This window comes from Eumetopias jubatus, unplaced genomic scaffold, assembly GCF_037043125.1.
Source record: "Eumetopias jubatus isolate StellerSeaLion01/CBP00866 unplaced genomic scaffold, mEumJub1_p1.0 scaffold_3, whole genome shotgun sequence".
Classification (NCBI taxonomy): Eukaryota; Metazoa; Chordata; class Mammalia; order Carnivora; family Otariidae; genus Eumetopias; species Eumetopias jubatus.
This window is the reverse complement of record NW_028274809.1, coordinates 33936951-33957880: the sequence shown is the minus strand read 5'-3', so window position 1 is coordinate 33957880 and position 20930 is coordinate 33936951. Positions and strand designations below refer to the sequence as shown.

Below are 20930 nucleotides of genomic sequence, written 5' to 3'. Positions count from 1 at the left end.
GGCTCTGTGCTCAGCGAGGAGTCTGCTTGAAGATTCTCCCCCTCTGTCCTTCCCTCACCGCACGCATGCCTGTTCTCTCTCTCGCCCTCAAATAAATAAATAAATCTTAAAAAAACAGATTATACTTGCAGTACATCTTGTTAAGTATTAGATAAAATTCTGATGTAAAATATTATTGCACCTAAAAGAGAGAAGACCCATTACATATGTGCTTGACTCCTTTAGTAAAATGTACTGAATGTCTACAATATGCAAGGGACAGAGAAGGATGTTGATTTTGAGAGTAAACACTCTCGGGCACTGTACCACCTATGTCATCTCATTCCATGAGCCCAATATTCCCATGAAGTGAGTATTTTCATTCACTTATCATAGGTGAGGACACTGAAACACAGGAGCTTAACTCCCTGGTGCATGTGGACTTGACCCAGTAAGCAGCTAGCTTATTCATTTCCAGGCCCACCCGTCCCAGAGCCTGTGCTCTTCTCATCCCACTTCCAAGGCTCAGCACCTGCGGCTACTGCCCCACGGGGCCTCACAGACCAGGTGAGGACAAACTCACAACCAATTCACTCTATCACAAGGCAGAATGGAAGGAGTGCTGCATTAAGAGGCCTCACTGACACGATTCAAGTGTGTTCAAGGAAGGAGCCATTAATTCTAACCGAGGGGGCTGGGAAGGATTTTTGCAGAGAGATCCCACTTGCACTGACCTTTGAGAAACTAATGGAAGCGGATAAACAGAGAAGAGGGACAGACATGACCAACTGAGGGACCAGCATGAACCCAAACAAAGAGAAACAGGAAAATAGAATACGTGTGGGAAATGATGAGCAGTCCCTGTGAATGGACTGTGAGGGGCTTCCCGGGAGGAGATGCGGCTGAAAGTCAGGCCGGGGCCAGACCAGAGAAGGCCCTGTGTTCCAGGATAAAGCGGAGATGCTGCTTTTTAGGCAACAAGGAATCACAGATGTTTGAAGAGGGATGTCATGTAACCCAGCGCGTGTGCCAGCATGAAGGAACAGGCAAGAGAAAAGGCTGAGCATTCAGGCTACCTCAGAGCCATCCAGGCAACAGCTGATGAGGGCCTGAACAGAAGGCCACGCACAGACGTAGGAGATGCTGCCTGGCTGTGGGGATGTGACCAGCTCTCTGAATCCCAGCAGCCAGCGACAAGCCTGATAATAGAGTCTCTTTTAAAAACTGGCTACCATCCTCATCTCCAATTTTTGACTCAAATTACTTTTTTCTGTTTTCACTTTCAGTGAAGAGGGTTTCTTTGGAGGCTGTGTGTGTGTGTGTGTGTGTGTGATGTCTTATACTTAGGATAAAGCAACAGTTAAGGCCCCGGATTCCGTCACCCCCACAGCAGCAGACTCAGGGCCACTGCCTTCTCCTGAGAGGCATTCAGTTCCAGCCATCTCCCTCATTTGAAGTCAAACTCCCACCAACACACATAAAAAATAAATTCCGGTGTCACACACCTCTCAGCGTGTCAGTGTGCAGTGTGCTTGTTTTGTGGCTTCTGCATTCTTGGGGAAGTGGTTGAGCTCCCTAGCAGACAACTGTGGTAAATAGTAAGAGTCCTAAGGAAAACCCTGAGAGCACGTTTCTTGGGAGCTGTAAGGCAAAGGGTGAGGCAGTAAGCAGTGATGTAAAGTGTGTGTATAGTCCTCCTGTACCCTCCTGCCCTGACACACATTGAGGTTTCTCTTTCATGATTGTTTTAGCCTCTTTTTCCTTTCCAACCACCGACCACTCAATTCTTTGAGGGAAAATTAACATTCATTATGCAATTTATCTCTCTCCTTTTAATCCAGAGTGTCTGTCTCCAAGGTCCCTACTCAATAATTAATGTTTGTTCTCATTTCCCATTCTCCAGAGCATCTATTCTTGAACTGTAGGGTCAACAATTAACACTAATTATGGCTTTTCCTCTCTCCAGTGTTGGTTCTTAGAATCCCAAGCTGCCCCGCTCGGCCTAAGTTATTATGCATGCATGTGACTATGTCTGTGTACTCTGAGGTGGAAAAACACCAAGGAACAGGCTTTTCCAAGCCCACCACAGTTTAGCAAATCAATAAAAACAAACATCCTTTTTTGGCAACCTCTCTAGTATGTTTATTATCAGTAATGAGACAAGGAAGCATAAATACACACATACATGTATTTGCAAATGAGTTTGGAGGAGGGGGCAAGTTAGAGGATCTCAAAATCTTTTCCAGGTTGAATTTTCTATGATTCCCTCTGACTGTTTCCTCCCTCTTGCTGTCTCCTCAATATCTCACACACACACCCCACCCCCACACACACACCCCATATTTCCCATTAAAAACTGTTCTTCCATCTCAGATCCACTCAGTTGACCTCTTTGCTATTATCAACCCCCTTAATTGTCTTTCTCTGGCCCATCATGCAAATTCTCCTCATTCATCAAAATAGCATTGTTTTAACTCGTTTTCATTCTGACTGACAAGGACAGCCAGGAGATTAATTCTCTCCCAAGGTAACTTTAAGAGATTGCAAAAAAAAAAAAAAAAAAAAAAAAAAAAAAAAAAATCAGGGCTGTACATAAGCCTGTCTGTCTCCTTGGCCGGAATCAGATGGGCTAGAATCCCTCCTGTCTCCCCTGGCCCAACCCTTGTATTTGCGCTACAGCTGCAGGCTGGGGCTCCTCACCCTCGTCTGTCATCCCGCCATTGCTGCACGCACTGGGGCCCCACAGCACATCTGCTGTTCAAATCTGGGCATCTCCTCACGGCATGTGTCAGGCATTAACTGTTTCATGTTCTTGCTCTGTCAAAAGTTCTCCTCTCAGGATTTCAGCATCACAGTCCCTACAGGATTTCACCCTTAAACATCTTAAATAAAAGTATTATTTTCCTCAGTGCTTTTAAAATCCCAGATCAATCTTCTCTCCATGATAACATCAACAGATTTTTTTTAAACCGTTCAATTTATTATGAGGCTTCAGCATCAAAGCCCCCACTTGGTTTTTCCCTTGTCTTGAGGTAAGAAAAATCACTTTTTTTTCAAGACTTTTTCACACTCACAGGTAAAACCCCTATTGTTTTTCAGCCTACGAATCTATCAATTCAAATACCAGCCATGAAAAGGAGAGGTCTAGTATTCAACGTCCCCTAAAAAGTAAGCTTTTCCTCTAAAAAAAGTCACCTCTACTTCTCCTCTATATCGTCTGATTTGCATGCACATTATTTCATACAGGGACCTCCAGAAACACTCAATTTCTCCCCAAATATAGCAACAAGGAGGAAAGAGGATTCACTTCTTGGACAGCCTGGGAAATGTGGTGTCCTCATGAGGTACTCATGGGTAGCCCAGTGTGCTGTGGTGTGAGTGTAAATATTAGGGGAGGGGAGAAGCTGGACCAAGGGCATGTGCTTAGCTAGCCCAGGAAGGAAAATCTGTGGGGATGTACTGTGGCTTCTGCAGGTCATACGCTGCACAACTCACAGTATAATGAGGTGGGCACAGCCCCTAGAGCTGTGCACAGCTCTGCCTACACAACCACGAAGGAGGAAACTATCTGGAAAATCCTCGCAGGCGAGGATTCTATTCTAAATGGAGGACCGAGGCCAATTCTACGTCTTCCACGCTTCCTTTCGTACTTCAATCCCCGTAAGCAGCTAGCTGTAAAATGAAGCACAAACTAGGAGCGTAGGGTGACTTTGCAGCTCATCCCCTACCTATCGCCACTGCTGCTTCTGCTTCAGACCCGGGGGAAAGGATGATTATGTAGAGACCTTCTCTCTCTCCTAAAAATAGCCTTTGATTAATAGAGAAATGTGTGTGGTCTTCCTCACTGCTTGTTATGGGGCAGGCAGCAATGAATCCTGAATGAGGGACCCGCTATCGTGACAGGAAGCAATGCCCCAGATGGAGCACTGGGGCCAGAGCTAGGGGGAGGGAATTGTTTTTGCCAGAGACTACAAAACCAGAAGGAGAAAAGGCACAATCATACGCTTGCCAATCTCAAAATCTGTAAGCAGGGAAGTACTTGAGAGCCTGGCATTCTGCATCACCCCTCCTGCCATTCTCCCTGGATGGACATCCTGACCGTGGTGGGAAATTTCAGCGTCAGTTCTGTTCATTCTCACTTGTTGGTTGGAACTAGGCCAGGGCAGCTCTTAATAGGAGCCCCCTAGTGAAGGATGATGATGATGATGATGATGACGGAGATCATGGAGATCATAGCTACCATTGTCATCGATCTTTGATATGCCAAACGTTGTGCTGAGTGCTTTACATTCATTGTTTCACTTCATCCTCACAGCAATGATATGAGGTAAACTCTATCATTATCCTCATTTTTCATGTAGGCCTGTGTGGCTCAGAGAGGTTAAGTGACTCGCCCAAGGTCACACAGCTAAATGGAGAAGCTGTGATTTGAACCCCAGAGCCCTGCATTTTTACCACAATGCATGGTTGGCGGTGAGGTCAATCTTAACAGGCATGTTGCCATCTGACAAAATGGAGACTTTAGGACGTTCCTGACTTTATGACCCACACAAATAAATGACTTCTGTTGCACATCTTTTTCTCCCTCCAATCCCCCTTACTTGGCATCAGACACCCTTTTGTGGGTAACACTGAAAATGATTTGCAACTTTTAAAGACATGGGGAGAGGGGCGCCTGCGTGGCTCAGTTTTTAAGCGTCTGCCTTCGCTCAGGTCATGATCCCAGGGTCCTGGGATCGGGCTCCCTGCTCGGCAGGAAGCCTGCTTCTCCCTCTCCCACTCCCCCTGCTTGTGTTCCCTCTCTTGCTGTGTCTCTGTCAAATAAATAAATAAAATCTTTAAAAAAGAGAGAGAGAGAGACATGGGGAGAAGGGAAGGAGCTGAAAAAAAGGAGGAACAGTTTGGGAGAAGCCAAACTCTTGAGACAGATTTTCTAGGAAGATAGGCCATTTATAGGGTAGCTCTCCAGACCAAAAACATTCTTCCTAATATGGCCAAAAATGTTGTGATTTCACTTCATTCTACTATTAAAACCTTATTAATAGATTCACTTTGAATTCAGAAGTATTCTCTTAAAAGATTTATACTTCCAAGAAGCTAATAGTCATTCACACTTTAGTAAAAAAAAAAAAAAAAAAAAATATATATATATATATATATATATATATGTCCAGGTGGCTGTCAGATGGCAACCTAGCTGAGAACAGCTGCTCTGAGGGACTAAAAATTCTGACAGGAGTAGAAGGAGAGGTGGGTAATTTGAGGGTAAAGAACGTTTTAAGAATTGAAATATGCTTGACTGGTGGTGGATGGCCCTGGAGGGCTTGGATAAACAGGAAATTAGCTATTTGGAGAAGGAACAAGAAGAAAAGCACTGGAATACTTGGGTGGCTCAGTTGGTTAGGCGTCTGCCTTCAGCTCAGGTCGTGATCCCAGGGTTCTGGGATCAAGTCCCGCATCAGGCTCCTTGCTCAGTGGGGAGCCTGCTTCTCCCTCTGACTGCCACTCCCCTGATTGTGCTCTCTTTCTTTCTCTCTCTGACAAATAAATAAAATCTTTAAAAAAAAAGAAGAAGAAGAAAAGTACAGAAAGGGAAATGGTAGAGTGCCAAAGACAAACTTGGACTATTTCAGAATTGCCCCCATGGCAAGCTCTATATTCAGGAAAAGGAAAGAAAACTTTTATTTCTTCTTTTCTCCACTCCTAGCAACTAAAGACCTTAGGCTAATGCAAATCTCTTTCTTATGTCCAAGCTTTTGAATATACTGTTGCCTCTGCCCAGAATACAATTCCTCATCTCCTCCTATCCCCTGTCATTGTTTAAAATTGTGGTAAAATATATATAACATAAAATTTGTCATCTTAACCATTTTTTTAATAATTTTTTATTGTTATGTTAATCACCATTTTTAAGTGTACCATTCAGTACTGTTAAGTAGATTCACATTGTTGGGCAACCAATCTCGAGAACTCTTTTCTTGCGAAACTGAAATGCTATACCTATTAAATAGCAACTCCCATTCCAATGGGACTGCCCATATAAGCATAGGGCACCTCTTTCAGGTCTTAGATGTAGGAAATGTATTTGTTCCTTTGATTTGTTCAATGACCTTAACAAAAAATTCTTACAACTCTTTGTGCTTAACATTCCCATTTGTTTTTGAGAAAATGGATATAACACTACTCAGAAAATGCTTGATACTCCCTGGCATTGAGTTCAAAGAGCAATTTAAAACATCTATGCATTGGAATCACTATCGATCTTTCACAACTTTTTGTTTTCTTTTTGGTCATTTGGTTTTAACGAATGTTTTCAGGAAAAAAATGATAGGATTCTAAAGAATTATATAGATGGTGGACTTTGGGTATTTGTGGACTCGAAAGTCAGTTTCACCTATTTGCAAATGACTTCACAAATCAGGGATACATACAATATGTCATCTTACAGAGGCATGAAGTCAAATCAAAGACATTATGAGGCTGGAAAACAGAAGACCATCACTAAGCTAGTGAGTGCGCCTAGCCCTCCTCTGAGCACCCACATCTCACTGTTGTGAACTATATTCATTATAACACGTGCAATTACTCTTGTAAAGTTATTTTTCAGAAAGAAGAACATTGATTCTTTTTATATAAATATTGTTTAATGGACTTAAATAGAAGGCCAGCTGCTAGGACTGGTGATGAAAGTAAGAGAAAGTGATGTGGTCTAACATTTTGATGATTCTCTGCCAAAAACAAAATAGTTTTATAAACCACCCTAACCCTTTATTTATAGACTCATTAAGAGCTTGAAGAACTCCCCCTCTTTTTACTGGGGCTATGATATACACAAGGGGTATTCACAAATCTAAGGATTCTTGAAATTCTCAGACTGTGTCCCTTCCAAGTAGCCAGAATCTGCTATTCACTTAGTGTATAATATGCATGAGGGATCAGGGTCTTGTTCAAGTAGTGAAGTAATGCTTAGCACAATGCATTTTAAGGCTGGTATAGATTTTAAGGTGTGTGTGTGTGTGTGTGTGTGTGTGTGTGTGTGTGTGTGTGTATGAGTGTGTGAGTGTATTATCAGTTATATTTCTCAACCTATAATAAAGTTTAGAGTATTTTTCTTCTGTCAGGATAATCAAAAAATTATAACTTTCATTAACTAGTAATCCATAAATACTTTTTTCTGTTTCATCACCCCTCAGACATTTGTGCCATAAAGAGAAGCATGAGGCTTTTCTTTAGGATTTTTTTTCCTCCTAGCTTCTCCCTTGCTTCTTTCACACATCTTCCTGTGGCCTATGGATTTTCATTTACTGTTGTCTTAATTCTCCACAATTCCTTATTTGAAAAATAATGAAGACACAAGCACTGGAACATGTCCAATAGAAAGAATTAATAAGTCTGTTTTACAAAGCACATAGGATTACTCATTCATTTATTCACTCAACAAACACTAATTGACCATCTACTAATGCCATATACTGCGGTGGGCACATGAATACGGTTGAGAGACAAAATCCATGCCTTAGTGTCATCCACAGTAGTGAAGTATGGTGACAGCTATGAATGAGTGCAGACTAACTCAGCCCGGAGTTTGGGAAGGCTTTTGGAATGAGAGAACACTTAAGCTGACTTTCTAAGGATATATATAGGAACTAGCCAAGTGGGAAAGAGGAAAGGATTCTCCAGGGAAAGGGACCACATTAAGGTTAGAGAACATGGAGACATAGGAGAAATGTAAGTGGCTTCTAATGACCGGTCCCCAGGGCACAGGTAGGAAAGGGAGTGGGGAGAAGTGCAATTAGCTAGTGGGGTGGTCAGGAGCCAGATCGTGAAAAGCCATTATAGCAACTAAGAAATTTATCCTAAAGATTGTGAGATCCTATTGACGCAGGAATTGGTATAACCAGATTTTTTATTTTAGAGAAATGACTCTTCCAACTATGTGAAAAATGGATTGAAGGGGGTAAGCCTAGAGGCTAGGAGACCAGATATCTATACTTATTTGTGAGTGACCAAGAACAGTATCTTCTGTAGAATTAAGATCACCACATGAATTGAATTGGTTGGCCACTTTGTGGCTCCAACTTCAGCCTTTTGTTAATTCCCTTCTTCCTCACAGTCTTCCACCACAGGTATCCTTATTAATCCTGTGATATATCTTGACTGGAGGGTTTCTCATGTAGTTGATATTTTGTTGTCACACAACTTGAATTTAAATTCCATCATCTAGTTTGCCTTCCATTTTGGGTTTGGTAAACTGCCATGTACCTTTGGACCTTTCCATAAAAAATAATTTATGAAATTTTAAGAGAAGTTGGTGTTCCCAAAGCTAAGGCCAAACTCTTGAGACTGAGCTAGACTTGGTCTAAGAAGACATAAGTATGTAAAAGAACTGTTATTCCAACTTGGAAGAAAAATATTGCTCTTGTATTTACTAGGCATTTCCATATTTAAATTCAGACCAACTTCTATCTTCTAGACGAGTCTACTTGGCTCCTTTAATAGAGCTCCCTGGGGTATATCTTTAGCTTGGAGATTTTCTCAGGTCTTGAATAATTGTTTGATATGCCCATCTCACTCTCCTCTTCATCCAAGATTTAAAGTAAAAATGTGTCACATAAACAAGGTCTTAAATCTTATCCCAAGAATTTGATAATGACAATACCAGAAGGCCATCTTGGGTCTTGGTTTCCTTCATTAAACAAGCAGATCAAGATTTGTTATAACACATCAAACACTCCATAGGTCATAGGCATCTTGAGTCATATCATATAAAATGAAGTATTTTTAGATATCATTCTTAAGAAAAGGTCAGCAGGGCTATGTAAAGGGACCAGAATTATCTTCCTTTTATGGTTTCGTTTATACTGAGAAGATTTTTTAAATTAATCTGGAATTTGCCTTTGCATTTTCCATTTTTTACCACAAATAACAAAACCACGAAGGTACAAAGGCTGACTTTTAAGACTCCTCCCATTGGATTCTGCTAGGGGCAGCAAATCCATGTGTAACACTGTGAGAAGGTAAAAGTGCTTTCTGAGATCTGTTTGGCAGTGGATATATCCCCTCTCCAATGAGGAACCACTGCAAATTATGGGGGAAGTGTCATGAGAGCATACTAGGGATCAAAGAGTAATCATGTCTCAGAAATGACATATGTTGGAAAAGGCCCTACACATATTTAAAGAGGCTCCTACTAGCACCTCCAAAAGCTACTGCCCTGGTAACCACAGAATGTTTGGTCACGGAGCCTGTGGGTCTGATGTTCTTTCCCAAGCCCTGACATACAACCGTGAAAGAGCCAGGTGGCCCAGTCTGCCTGATAAGATGACTTTTTGGCTTGATCTCTATTCTGATACCAGATGAGTCCCAGGAGAGCATCCCATACCAAGGGAAATAAGTATTCTGAAGCAATGGGAATAAATATGACATTTCATTTTTATCAAAACAATGAACATTGTCAACATAGGTTTAAATAGAAGGAAATTTTAAGGCACCCTATTCCATGCTAGAATCAGAGCTCTTTCATGCTTTTGAGTGTTTGGTGAAGGATCCCATGATTTGAAGAAGGCAGAAGAGTTTGGGATGAGACCCCATCTTGTAAGGGTCATCTCTGAAACAGCCTGATTATCTGGTGGGAATGCTATCTCCTTGCTAAAAGCCTGTGGTTAGATTAATGCTAGCATTTGAAAATCTGCTCTGGCCTGATGGTGGGCAGCCAGAGAAGGAATGTGTTTTCTGTTTATCTCTTTAGTGGCAGAAATGTTCATCACAGAAAGACTCTGAGCTCCCCGTTTCAAGCAGGCCTGGAAGCTGTGCAGTCTGTAGCCTGTGAATGTACACACCAGCTCAGAATGATGAGAAAGAGCCTGTGTTCACAACCAGTTGCCTGCACTGGGTGATGGGTCAGTCAGTTTCTTCAGCTTGATAACAAGGATAGATCCTGCCACATTGTTTGGAGAGGAAGTCTTACCACCCCCATTGCTTTATCTCCCAGGAATGCAGTTTGAGTTGTGTCTCCTCCTTGACAGCGTGGACCTCAGTAAATTACCAGGGTCTTGACCCAAGAGATGGAGAAGTCCTAAGCGATTTTTTTAGTCTCCTATCTAAAACTGTGTTTACATTTCTTGAACTCTGGCTGACTGATTCATTCTCCTGGTGTTGCAAGAACTTTCTTTATGCGTTAGAATTTGTAAGTTTCATTTCAAAGAGACCCAAGGTTCCTTCCAAGCCACAGTGAAGTGAACCTCATCTCAACACAATTCTGCTGGGCTAGATTTGTCCAGAGGATGGATCATGGCCAAGCAGCTGTGATGTGGCAAGCTCAAATGAGGCTAAAGGAGGGAGTGCGATGTGCAGGGAAAAGTATTAGGTACTAAGGAGATTGGGGTTCAGGTTCTGGTCTCACACTATTTCAAGGAATAGACTTAAACCAATCTTGTGAAACCACTCTCTGGGCCTCAGTTTCCCCAGCTGTTTTAAAAAAGAAATGTTTTAAATCTGTCCTAAAGCCATTTTCAAACAGGACAGCTGAGAAACAACAGGAAAGGAAAGGTCAGCCCACAGGGAATGAGTAGAAGCTTCAGGTCAAAAAGACAAAGATGCCATGGGCTCTTAAAAGTAGCAAGCATAGAGGGGCGCCTGGGTGGCTCAGTCGTTAAGCGGCTGCCTTCAGCTCAGGTCATGATCCCCGGGTCCTGGGATCGAGCCCTGCATCGGGCTCCCTGCTCCGGGAAGCCTGCTTCTCCCTCTCCCACTCTCCCTGCTTGTGTTCCCTCTCTCGCTGTGTCTCTCTATGTCAAATAAATAAATAAAATCTTAAAAAAAAAAAGTAGCAAGCATAGAAATAACTTTTTGTTGGACCCTCAACCCACACTAGAGACTGACTAAAACCCTTGTCAGTAGAGCCATGTGCTTAGCTAAATCTGTCCTCAAATAAACATTCCTTTATAAACATTAAATTCACTTTCTTGGGGATAAAAAGAAAAACAAAAATAAATCCTATCCTTTTGCAGCACGGGGTTTGAGTCTTGGGCACAAAACCGTTCCTGAAAACCTCACTAGTTGTACAACCTCAGGTAGGTTTGTTTAGCTTTCAAGCCTCAGCTTCCACCCCTGTGGAGAGCAGTGATCCTGCAACCATGGAGGAAAATCATGGCGATTAACACCACGTCTGTGGGGGAGGGTGGGGGGGGTGGGCAGCTGCTTTGTGGCAAGCTCCATGAGGTCCCTTAGTCCCCTCTCACCAGCCCTACTTTGGCCTTTGCCTTTGTTTGCCTTATGTTTCCACTTCTCTTGTTGCCCTTCCACATTATAAGGAAAAGGGGAAATCTCTGATCTTTCTATCTGGAAGGTTGCAGAAGCATTTTCCTACTTTAGTGAAGTACGATCATACAAAATTTATAGTCAACAGTATCAGCAGGTTTTTTTCCATCAATATTTCCTTTTTAATTTCAGCTTTATCTGAATTTTAGTAGCACAAAGAATTTACTTTTGTTCTTTGAAAGAGCAACCAAAACAAGAAAAATAGATATCTGAGTATAAGTTCTCAACACTATATTTAACATGCTATGTAAATGGTGCTTCTAGAGGGTGCAGGTGTTGTTTGGTGAGTAAATACAAATGCCATAGGTGTGTGTGTGTGTTTATAATCTTGTACACATGAACTAGGTGTGTATGTATATAGTATATATAAAAACTAATTAGACCTAGATCTGACTTTGATCCTTTTCTCTGATTTTCACCATAGCAAACACTGAATCCAGAACCTGTCTTCTCACGAATCTTAATGAAATCTCACCTTTGACCCAAAAGCCAGAGAAGCAGGTACAGTATTGACTCTGAATGAGCATGAGACTGGGAGGTAGGACATTTGGGTTCTTGGGCTGCCTTTGCTGTGTGACCCTGGGTGAGATTCTTCATCTCTCTGGGCCTCATTTGCCTCATCAGTAAAATCACACAGGTTCCTTGGAATGTCTTAACTAAACTTGGACTATTTTGTGTGGCTCTTATGTGCCCGAATGAGTTGAATCAGCCTTTCCCTGACTTCTGCAAAGTCAAAAAGGCAACAGGGAAACAGAGAAAGGTATCATCCATCAAGGCAGTAGGCACTAAGACTTGTGCTAAAGGGCCCATTTTTTTCCCATCCATTTCTCATTCCTAATGGGGAGGAAAAAAGTAGCATCAAGAAAAAAATGTAAGGATACTGTGAAGAAAGGAGAAAAATGCTTCATTTGGATGGGCCAGAAATATTAGTGTTTCAAGGATGTACATTCACAAATATGTATAAGTTTGTTCATTCATTTGAAGCTTTGAGACTGGGACTGTCTTCAAATTCACTCTAGAGAGACAACTCAGGGGGATTCCTAGAGCTGTGCCCAGGGTCTCAGAGAACCCCAAGCAGAAGCAGCACAGCTCCAGGGCACTCTCAGGTCTCTCCCTGCTGTGCGACAGCCTGGGCAGGGAGAAGGGGGCATGAGCTCTACTTCTCCCTTATCTCCCACTTCCTGCCACTGCCTGGCTCTCTCCTCTTCCCTCACATCCATTAAAAAACAATAATAATAAAGTTAGTTTTGTTTTCATGTGTGTGCCTAGCTGGGTTCTAAGGAAGGATCTGAACTCTCACTGTTAGAACCCCAGGCCTGGGGCAGGCCTCCGCTGAGGTAAAACACAGCTGAGCTGACCCTTCCTGCTACTGAGGAATCACTGAACCAATGTTTGCATTTTTTCTTTTCTTTTTTTTTTTTTACATGCCTGCTTTGGAGACAGCCTTTGTAAGGACCTAGAAGGTTTTCTTTTTTAAGGGAGTCTGTGACTAAGGAGAATATAACTATGCTACATTCTGCTAATACCAAAGGCCTTGTGGATGCCTCACATACCCTAAACAGGCTCCAAATTCACACAGCTCCCGCGGCTGCATTTCAGGAGACCTAATATCACCTGCAATAAAACGGTGGCTCAGGCACGTCCGGTTAAGCCCTAGACTGAATTATTCACCTTGCAGTCAGAAAGGGGAACACCAGACCGAGGGTCTCAAACTCTAATCCTGGGTTTCCCCCGTGAAGCCGTGGCCAACCAGCTTACTCCGAGAACTTCGTGGGCCTCCTTTGTGAAAGGTGGGCCGTCGCTCCCCGCAGAACCGAGGGGTTTGTTCAAGTCACAGGAGTCTTACTCCCTTTAGAAGTAGCCCCCAAAAGGAAAGCCGTTTGAGGAAATGTCTAGGGAGCCCCACCAGCCCCTCAACACAGAGAGCATGGGGGTGGGGCTGAGGAAGGGGGGGGCGGCTCCCGTGCCTCCCCCACCCCTCACTTCTTGAGGCCAATGGCCCTTCTTTGGAGTAATCACTGGCTTCAATTTTCACTACTTCCTCCACCTACTCCATGTAAATGACTAATTTCATGTTTACTATAAAGCATCTGGGAAGGATTTAGAAAACAAATTTCTGCCCAGCAGATTTCAGTTCGGTCCCTTGATGGGCCGCGGGCAAATCCAGCGGATTCCTTGCAGGGTTGTCTTCCCACTCTGAAGCAGGCTAGGGGAGCACACAAAATTGATCGTTATCAGCACCAGCAGTCTCTACTTTTCTTTCCTTTCCATTAACTCCTCACTCACCCACCCCCTGCCTCCCCCTCCCTGGGGTCTGATCATATTAGGAGTTCGGTCGCATAAAACACTTTCACTTTTTTATCATGGCGCTGGCCGCGAGGAAAGGAAAAAAAAAAAAAACCACCAAAGTGGACTATTTGGGCGTCACCATGCTTTCACGAGAAGTCACAGACCTGGACTGGGGAAACAATTTCTGACGGGGGGGGTGGCGACAGAGCAAGCCCGACTTGACGGGGTTGGTGGCTTTGGCCCCCGGCTGCGGGAGGCTGCCTCCGGACGCCCCCTAGCGGCGGGATTTGAAAGCTCGGCGGCGCGTGGCCTCGCGGGCGGCCGGCGGCGCGGAAGAGAGCGGGAAGGAGCCCGGCTCCAGCCTCCCGCACGCGGGCTGGCCAACCCGGCGACTGGCTCCTGAGGCGCCCCCTCCACACCTGGCCCGGCGTCAGGGCCTCGAGGCAAATCCGCAAATAGAAGTGGGAGAAGCCACGACCTCGACAACTTCGACAGCTTCCTGGGAGTTGGAGGAGGGGGGTAAGTCGCCAGAAGAGGGGAAGAAATTACAAGGGCAAAATGTGCAGATGAAAAGAGCAGTGAAAAAAGAAAAAGGAGACAAGCAGACATGTTTCAACTCCAAGCTCCCATTTCCTCTTTCAAATGAACTGCCTCCCCACTGTGAACAGAATCAAGTATTTATGAAGGCATTTTTTGCATATTAATAGCTGCATCTGGAGCATTGCCAGTTCTGAAGTCCTAAAGGTATGATGCCCTTTTTTTAATGCAGGTCTTTCAAACTCCTCACAGAATTTGGTATTCTCCTTCACGTATATTTTCCTTTCTGCCTTGTGGCTCCTCCTCGGGCCTTTCATTTGATTAAGAGAATTACTTCCCGCATACCGTGGGGACCAAGTACTGCTCTTACCTCGGCGGCTGACATCAATCGCTCGAGAAGCTTCTCTTCCCCAAGGGCCTCTCTGTGTTGAGGCTGCAGGTTGGGTGAGGTGACCAGCACCTAAAAAAGAGTATTAAAATTGTAAATGGAAATTCCAGCAGGAAACGTTACGTTAACATATCTATGCTGTAGGGGCAGAAAAAGCAAAACTAAAAAAAAAAAAAAAAAGTTAAAAATATTGTGTTAACTATGACAGCATTGCTATCTATGCTTGATAAAGATTACATTCGATTTTAAAAGAAAAACAGTGAGAACCAGTTAGAAAAATAAGCAAAAGACATAAACAATTTATATCAAAAATAATAGCAATAGAAAACAAGGATGGAAAAATATTTCTCCTGAGTGGCAATTTGAATGCAGATTGAGGCAAACTGGAGGTATCATTTTATATTCGAGATGTATGCCGCCTCTCACTTTTATTTAAATGGTAACACCCAGTACTGCCTATATTTTGGTGAAACGGGTACACTGACACACTTCTGGTGGGTTGTAATTTGGTTTAATCCAGTTGTAAAGCAAAATGGCAAAATAACTTGTGAAGCATGAAAAAATATTCCTACTCATTTGTTCAGTATTTTTGACTCCTGGGAATTTATCTTAAGGAAATAATTCAGCTGAAAAAAGTTAGTGAAGATGTCCACTGCAGCATTGTCTATAATAAGGAAAAATAGGAAACAGCCTAATAGTCCAACATCAGAGAAATGATTACCTTAATGACGACATATCCCTCTCGGTGAGAGGTTTAATTCATGCATTAAAAAATGGTGCTTGTTCATACTAGAAACTGTGATTTAATGCTCATGGTTTCTTAGCCTCCACACCATCAACATTTTGTGCCAGATATTCCTTGTCGTGGGGAGCCTTCCTATGTGTTGTAGGATGTTGAGAAGCATCTCTAGCCTTTACCCAGTAGATGCCAGGAGCACAGCCCCTTAGTTGTGACAATAAAAAAATGTCTCCAGACCTTGCCAAAATGTCCCCTGAGGGGAAAATCACCCCCAGTTGAGAACTACTGATTACATTTTAAAAGTGGAAATCAGAGTGATGTTAACTAGAACTGCAGCTATGTAAAAAAATAATAAATGTATCTATGAAGAAAAGACTTGTAAATAACACATGCAAAAAAGTTGCAGTCATGCTAATTTGAAATTTTTAGGGCTGTGTTGAGTTGAGGTTTTGATTTTAGTTTGTCTTCTTGCTTTTCTCTTTTCTTTTTTTCTTCTTTTTCTTTTTCCAAAATTCTCCCTGTAAGAAGGAAAAATGAATCAAGCGGAAAACTAGGTTTTTTCAAGTCTGGCTTAAAATGATCTAGAAGTCACAGTAAACAAGTATGCAGCAAGCTAAACAAGGGTCAACACCATAGTGCCATTGTTTTTTAACTACTGTTAGTTAAAATTATTAAGTTTTTATTAAATTGTTGGGATAGGGTCACCAGAATTCTCCTTTGAAAGCTCTTAACCCCTTTTCAGCATTTTATCCCTCTGACCCTAGACTTTGAGGGACAATGAATTTGCCTCTTTTTCTGAAAAGTTTGGATCTCAAACTATGAAACTCTTGTGCACCCAGATCCATCCATGAAAGCTTGGAGCAAGAATAGTCCTTAGCCCACTGGTTTATAGAACTGTCAGGGCAGAGAGGTTGTCAGTAAAGAGTATCAAAGTACATGCTCAAACCTTAATTAGATTTCCCAAGAATCACTGCATCTCTTTGTTTAAAATAAGAAAGAAACTATCTCACCAGTTTTCACATTGTCAATTTTCTCCCTCTGTTTAGGAAAGCGAACATCCGTTCTCACATGCTTTATCTTGAGTTTTGTTTTGTTGCTTTGTGGGGATTAGAATTTTGGTAGTGTCCTAAAAATCCTGTTAAACTGGAATTATGTCCCTTTTTCCCATTTCACAAAGCCACTTCTATTTCAACCTATATTATCTCTTAAGTTCAGGTTTTATGAGTTTTAAGAGTATGAATTCATATTTGATCTTAGGTGTCCTAAATTTACCTCTTTGGGATTTCAAAGAGTAGCCTGTAATTCTAGCACACTAGGACTTAAGTTGAATAAACCTATGCTTACCCCATCTGTTTCCTTGGTGGTTTCACAGATGGTGTTCATAACCCTTTCAGCCTTCCTCCTGCAGGACAAAAACAAACAAACAAACAAACAACAAAATCATACACATAAAAACCCACCTGCAGACACACTTAAGTTTTTGTACAAAAGGGTACAAAGGTAACCTTTTGTTTCAGTGTCCTTCTGAGGCATGCCCTGCCTTCTGTAGAATTTTTTGGCAGTTATCTGAAAGAACAAGCTACTAATCTTTAAAGACAGACTCCCCCCACGTTTCCCACCCCCATTTTGCCTTATTCACCTTTGTATCTCTTGTATTTAGCACAGTTCTTGACACATGGTAGCTACTGGAAAAAAATTGACAAATTAATCTTTAGTTGACATTAAGGACCATGTTCTCCGTAGAAAAGCTATAATCCTCCAAATAGGATTTGGAGATTGCACTTGTTTTATTTCCAGTGATAATGATATGGAAGTTCAGATAACATTTCTCTAACAACTCACACAATCTCCAGATACTTCCTGCTGTTGGTTGGCACAATTTGGTATTTCACTCTCTGCGTCATGTGCAGATCAGAGATGTCACTAGGCACCCTTCTTGGAGACTTTTTTGAGGCTGATAAGTAAGATTGGGCCTATTACTGATTCCTAAGAGAATTAACTGTCTGCCTCTCCCTATCCAGAGAAGGAGGCTTTACTCCCCACCTTTTGTTTCTCATTTCCAAAGGCATGGCACAGAATTTCCCCAGGTTCCATGCTGGTCCCCTCTCCTCCCCCTTCCCCTTGCTCCCTCCTGGCTTTGTAAATAGTTTTGGTCGTGGGGCTTGATTCAAAGTTTTTTGAAGATCTAAGCAAACTTCAACTTCTGGTTCAACCTCACCCACAGGATTATTTTGTCAGCCCCAAACTCCATTGACAATTTAAGGATAACTTACTGAGAGGGGTTTAATTACAAAACCAAGGCTTTTATTTTTTGAATTTTCCCTCTATCATTTATTCTAGGACGTCTGTGTTTATCGATCTATTGGCTGCTAGTTCCAACCAGACACATGATAGATGCCATGTTGATTTCTTTTTCTTTTTTTCTTTTTATTATGGAAAATTTCAAACACATGCAAAAGTAGAGAGACTAGTATAATGAACCTCCATTTTATTATAAGTATCAACAATTTTCTCCCCATTATCTTGAGAGTGTCTTTTTAAATAATAACAGCCAATGTTTTTGAGGTTTACTATGTGCAGCGTTGATTATCTTCCTTAATCCTTACGATATCCCTGTGAAGTAGTTACAGTTATTATCCCCATTTTACAGATGAGGAAACATGTCATGACTGACAGAGTCCCATTCAGCCTGTGACCTTCACTTGCAAAGAGGTCTGCTGGTTTGGGAATCCCACAAAGCTGCATTTAGATCCCAGCTTCTTCCCAACTGGCTGTGTGGTTTCAGGCAGGTTATTTACCCTCTCTGAGGCCCAATTTCCTCATCTGTGAAGGATAATATGTCCCTCATGGGGGTCATGACAAGAATGAGATGAAACAACATATGGAAAGGGATTAGCACAATGTTTGTCACTAAGCCATCCCAATAAATTACAATTGTAAAGTATTCTATCCCCCTGCTCTCTGCTTGAAAGCCATTATAAAACAGAACTTGGAGCTTGTATACAATCAAAAAGGGCAGATGTGGAAAAGGAGAAGCTTGGAAAGTAGGAATAATTTAAAGGACTGTGAGCCAGTCTACCGACCATTGTCCCCATCCCTCACTCTACCCACCCCCAACCCCTAAGCCCAACTGTCCCTCCAACCAAATATCCTCCATGCTGTCTGGATTTTGTTTCACTGCTTATATTTCTACCTATTAGAGATTCCTTTGGGTTTCTCCTATCTCATTGTGAAATTTTTTTTTTTAATTGTTTTCTGTCCTGCACCTAAGGAAGCACAGTTGAAGGCCTGGGACAGGGGGCAGGCAGAGGATTTTGGAGTCAGGAGCACTGTATCTGGCAGGGCCCAACCCCTGCTCCCCACCCCCTCCCCAGCACAGGGCTGCCCAAGAAAACTTAGAGGTCAGAGGACAAGAGGGCCCAAAGGAAAGGAAGGGGGCAGGAAAGAAAGGGAAAGGAAATGTTTGTTTCTCTCCTTCCGGCCCTCTGCTGCCCCAGCACTACCAGGGCTAGTTCAGCTTTTTAGTCCAGCTAAATTATGGGTTAGATAAACTTTTATGGGCCAATGTGGGAATCAAAGCAACATGGGTATCATTTCTTTTTCTAGTGAAAATCGACTGATTTTAAATGACCTTTTAGAGTAGAATCGGTTTGCAAGTTGAGATTCCCTGTCTCTCGGTTAGCTGTCAGATTGGAAAAGTCACACCAGACCCAGTGATAACAAGAAAGTCACACAGTTTTGGGTTAAAGTGTTGGGTTAGAAGAAAGTAGGGGATTGTTCAGATTTCTCACCCTGCACCCCACCACCTCTCATCTCCCGGTCTAAAATAGGATGCGTCATCTCTCAAACACAGGCAAAGTTCCAGCCTGAAGACAGCCAGACACCCCCTCACAGAAAAAGCTAGTTTCTACCTCCCCTGGGGCAAAAGAGATCACTATTTTGGCTTAAAATTTTTCTCCTCCAGCTCCTGCTAAGCCAGATAAACAATGATTCTGTTGTGTCAACAAAGCACTTAATTAAACTGAAGACAATATCAATTAGAACTCATGGATAAGATTTACTTCCTGATAGTAGAAGTCCATGGAATTAAGGTGTTCTGGGTTTCATTACTCAAATGTTCCCTGAGGGGAACAGTGCGGTTGGTTGGCCCTATTGTATAGGTAGGAGAACTGAGGCACAAAAAGATTAATGACATGGCCAAAGTCCCTAAACGAGTCCCTCACAAATTAAGACTGGAGATTGCAGTGTTTCTCTTCCTAATCTACATTTGCTAGCTATTGGGACTAATTTGCTAAACACTTAGGAGGATATAAAATCTCCTTTCGTAGAGTCGCGGCATAAAAAAGTGTGTGGAGACCAAAATTTGTGCCAGGAGGGGAAATAAGGCTCTTCTGGCGTCCAACCAAACTGTCTGTCCACCATGCCTCCTTGCAGAGCCCCTCCCAAAACCATCCACTCTGCCCATCTCACCAGCACCTAACTGCCTTTAGAACACAAAAAGTGGGCCAGGATGTCAGGTGGCCAAGACAAACAGGATGGACCCAGGTGATGGGCACATGGACTGCTGGGCACCCTTGGGATGAGTGGAACCACACCATGGTTTATGGTCCTTTCTCCTCTGAAAGAGGCCATGCAGGCAGACCAGGTTATTGAATTGAGATCCTGGTGTTCTGTCTGGCCTCCTAAAAGACTAGAGGTCTTCTGCTCCTCCAGGCCAAGGAAACCTAGACAGAGAAAAGGTCTCAGAGGGGGACCTGGGTCTGGTTGGGGTCCCTGACCTTGCACAGGCTGGGTCCCCTCCCAGTTACCCTGAGCTGATAGTGTATACAGAGCCCCTGGCCCACTCAGATCCTTCCCCAAGCAGCCCAGTCATAGGGAGCCCCGCAGGGCTCCATTCTCCCTCAGCTCCCACTCTGTCCCCATTCGTACCACCCATTTTTAGTTCCACAGGCAAGAAATAACAGGGCCTGAGAAGGCCAAGTGCCGGGGAACTGGCCAGACCCTTCAGCCCATGGCTCCCTGGCAGGGGAGTGGCCCTTTCCAGGGTTTGGTCCCCACCCCCCCAGTAGGGAGCATGGTGAGGGGGAAGCTCAGAATCCTAGCCCTCCTCACCCCTCCCCACCCCCAATGACTAAATCTCTCAGATCTGTCCATCCCCGCTGGGATTCAGAGTCCCCCCCAGCCCCCAAGAAAGTGGAGGGACAGACTCTCAGCCAAGGAGGGGGGCCTGGTGGTCCAAAGGAGAGACTGGCTCTTTTCCTTTTGTTTGCTCACAGGAGGGGACAAATGCCCTGTGTGCACAGAGGTTTGATGTGACAACTTGATAGACCACGTAAGGGTTTCAGCAAAGGCCTCCCGACCCTGCTCTCCATGCATTAAGATAATGATGGGGTGTGTGCCCCAGCACATTTCAGATCTTGGCTACAAAGGCCCTCCTTCCTTCTGTTTTCTTCCTCCAGCTCAGCTTGCCCACAGGTTCCCAGAGACTCTTGGCAGCTTTCTCTCGGGCAGAATGAAGTTGTGAGCTGCGTGGGAGGCAGTTAGACAGTGAGAGTGTTGCAGCCTCCTTAATGAGGGACAATAGCTCTTCTTGGAGCCATTAAGCCGCAGCTACGGAGATGGGGAACCCCAATTAGAAAGGAGTGGGAGAAGCAGAGAGGAGGGTCTGAGAGATGCCTG

General features: G+C 43.3%; 1 protein-coding gene across 2 annotated transcripts in view; it reads left to right on the top strand.

The window, feature by feature from the left end:
• The window catches only part of KIAA2012 (KIAA2012 ortholog), a 101086-nt gene that overhangs the window by 41910 nt on the left and 38246 nt on the right, over positions 1 to 20930 (top strand). For both annotated transcript variants that reach the window (XM_088022074.1, XM_028121392.1), the window contains exons 12-13: positions 3079 to 3147; positions 11723 to 11799. In XM_088022074.1, the coding sequence (XP_087878200.1) occupies positions 3079 to 3147; positions 11723 to 11799 (146 nt within the window). The remainder of the gene's footprint in view (positions 1 to 3078; positions 3148 to 11722; positions 11800 to 20930) is intronic.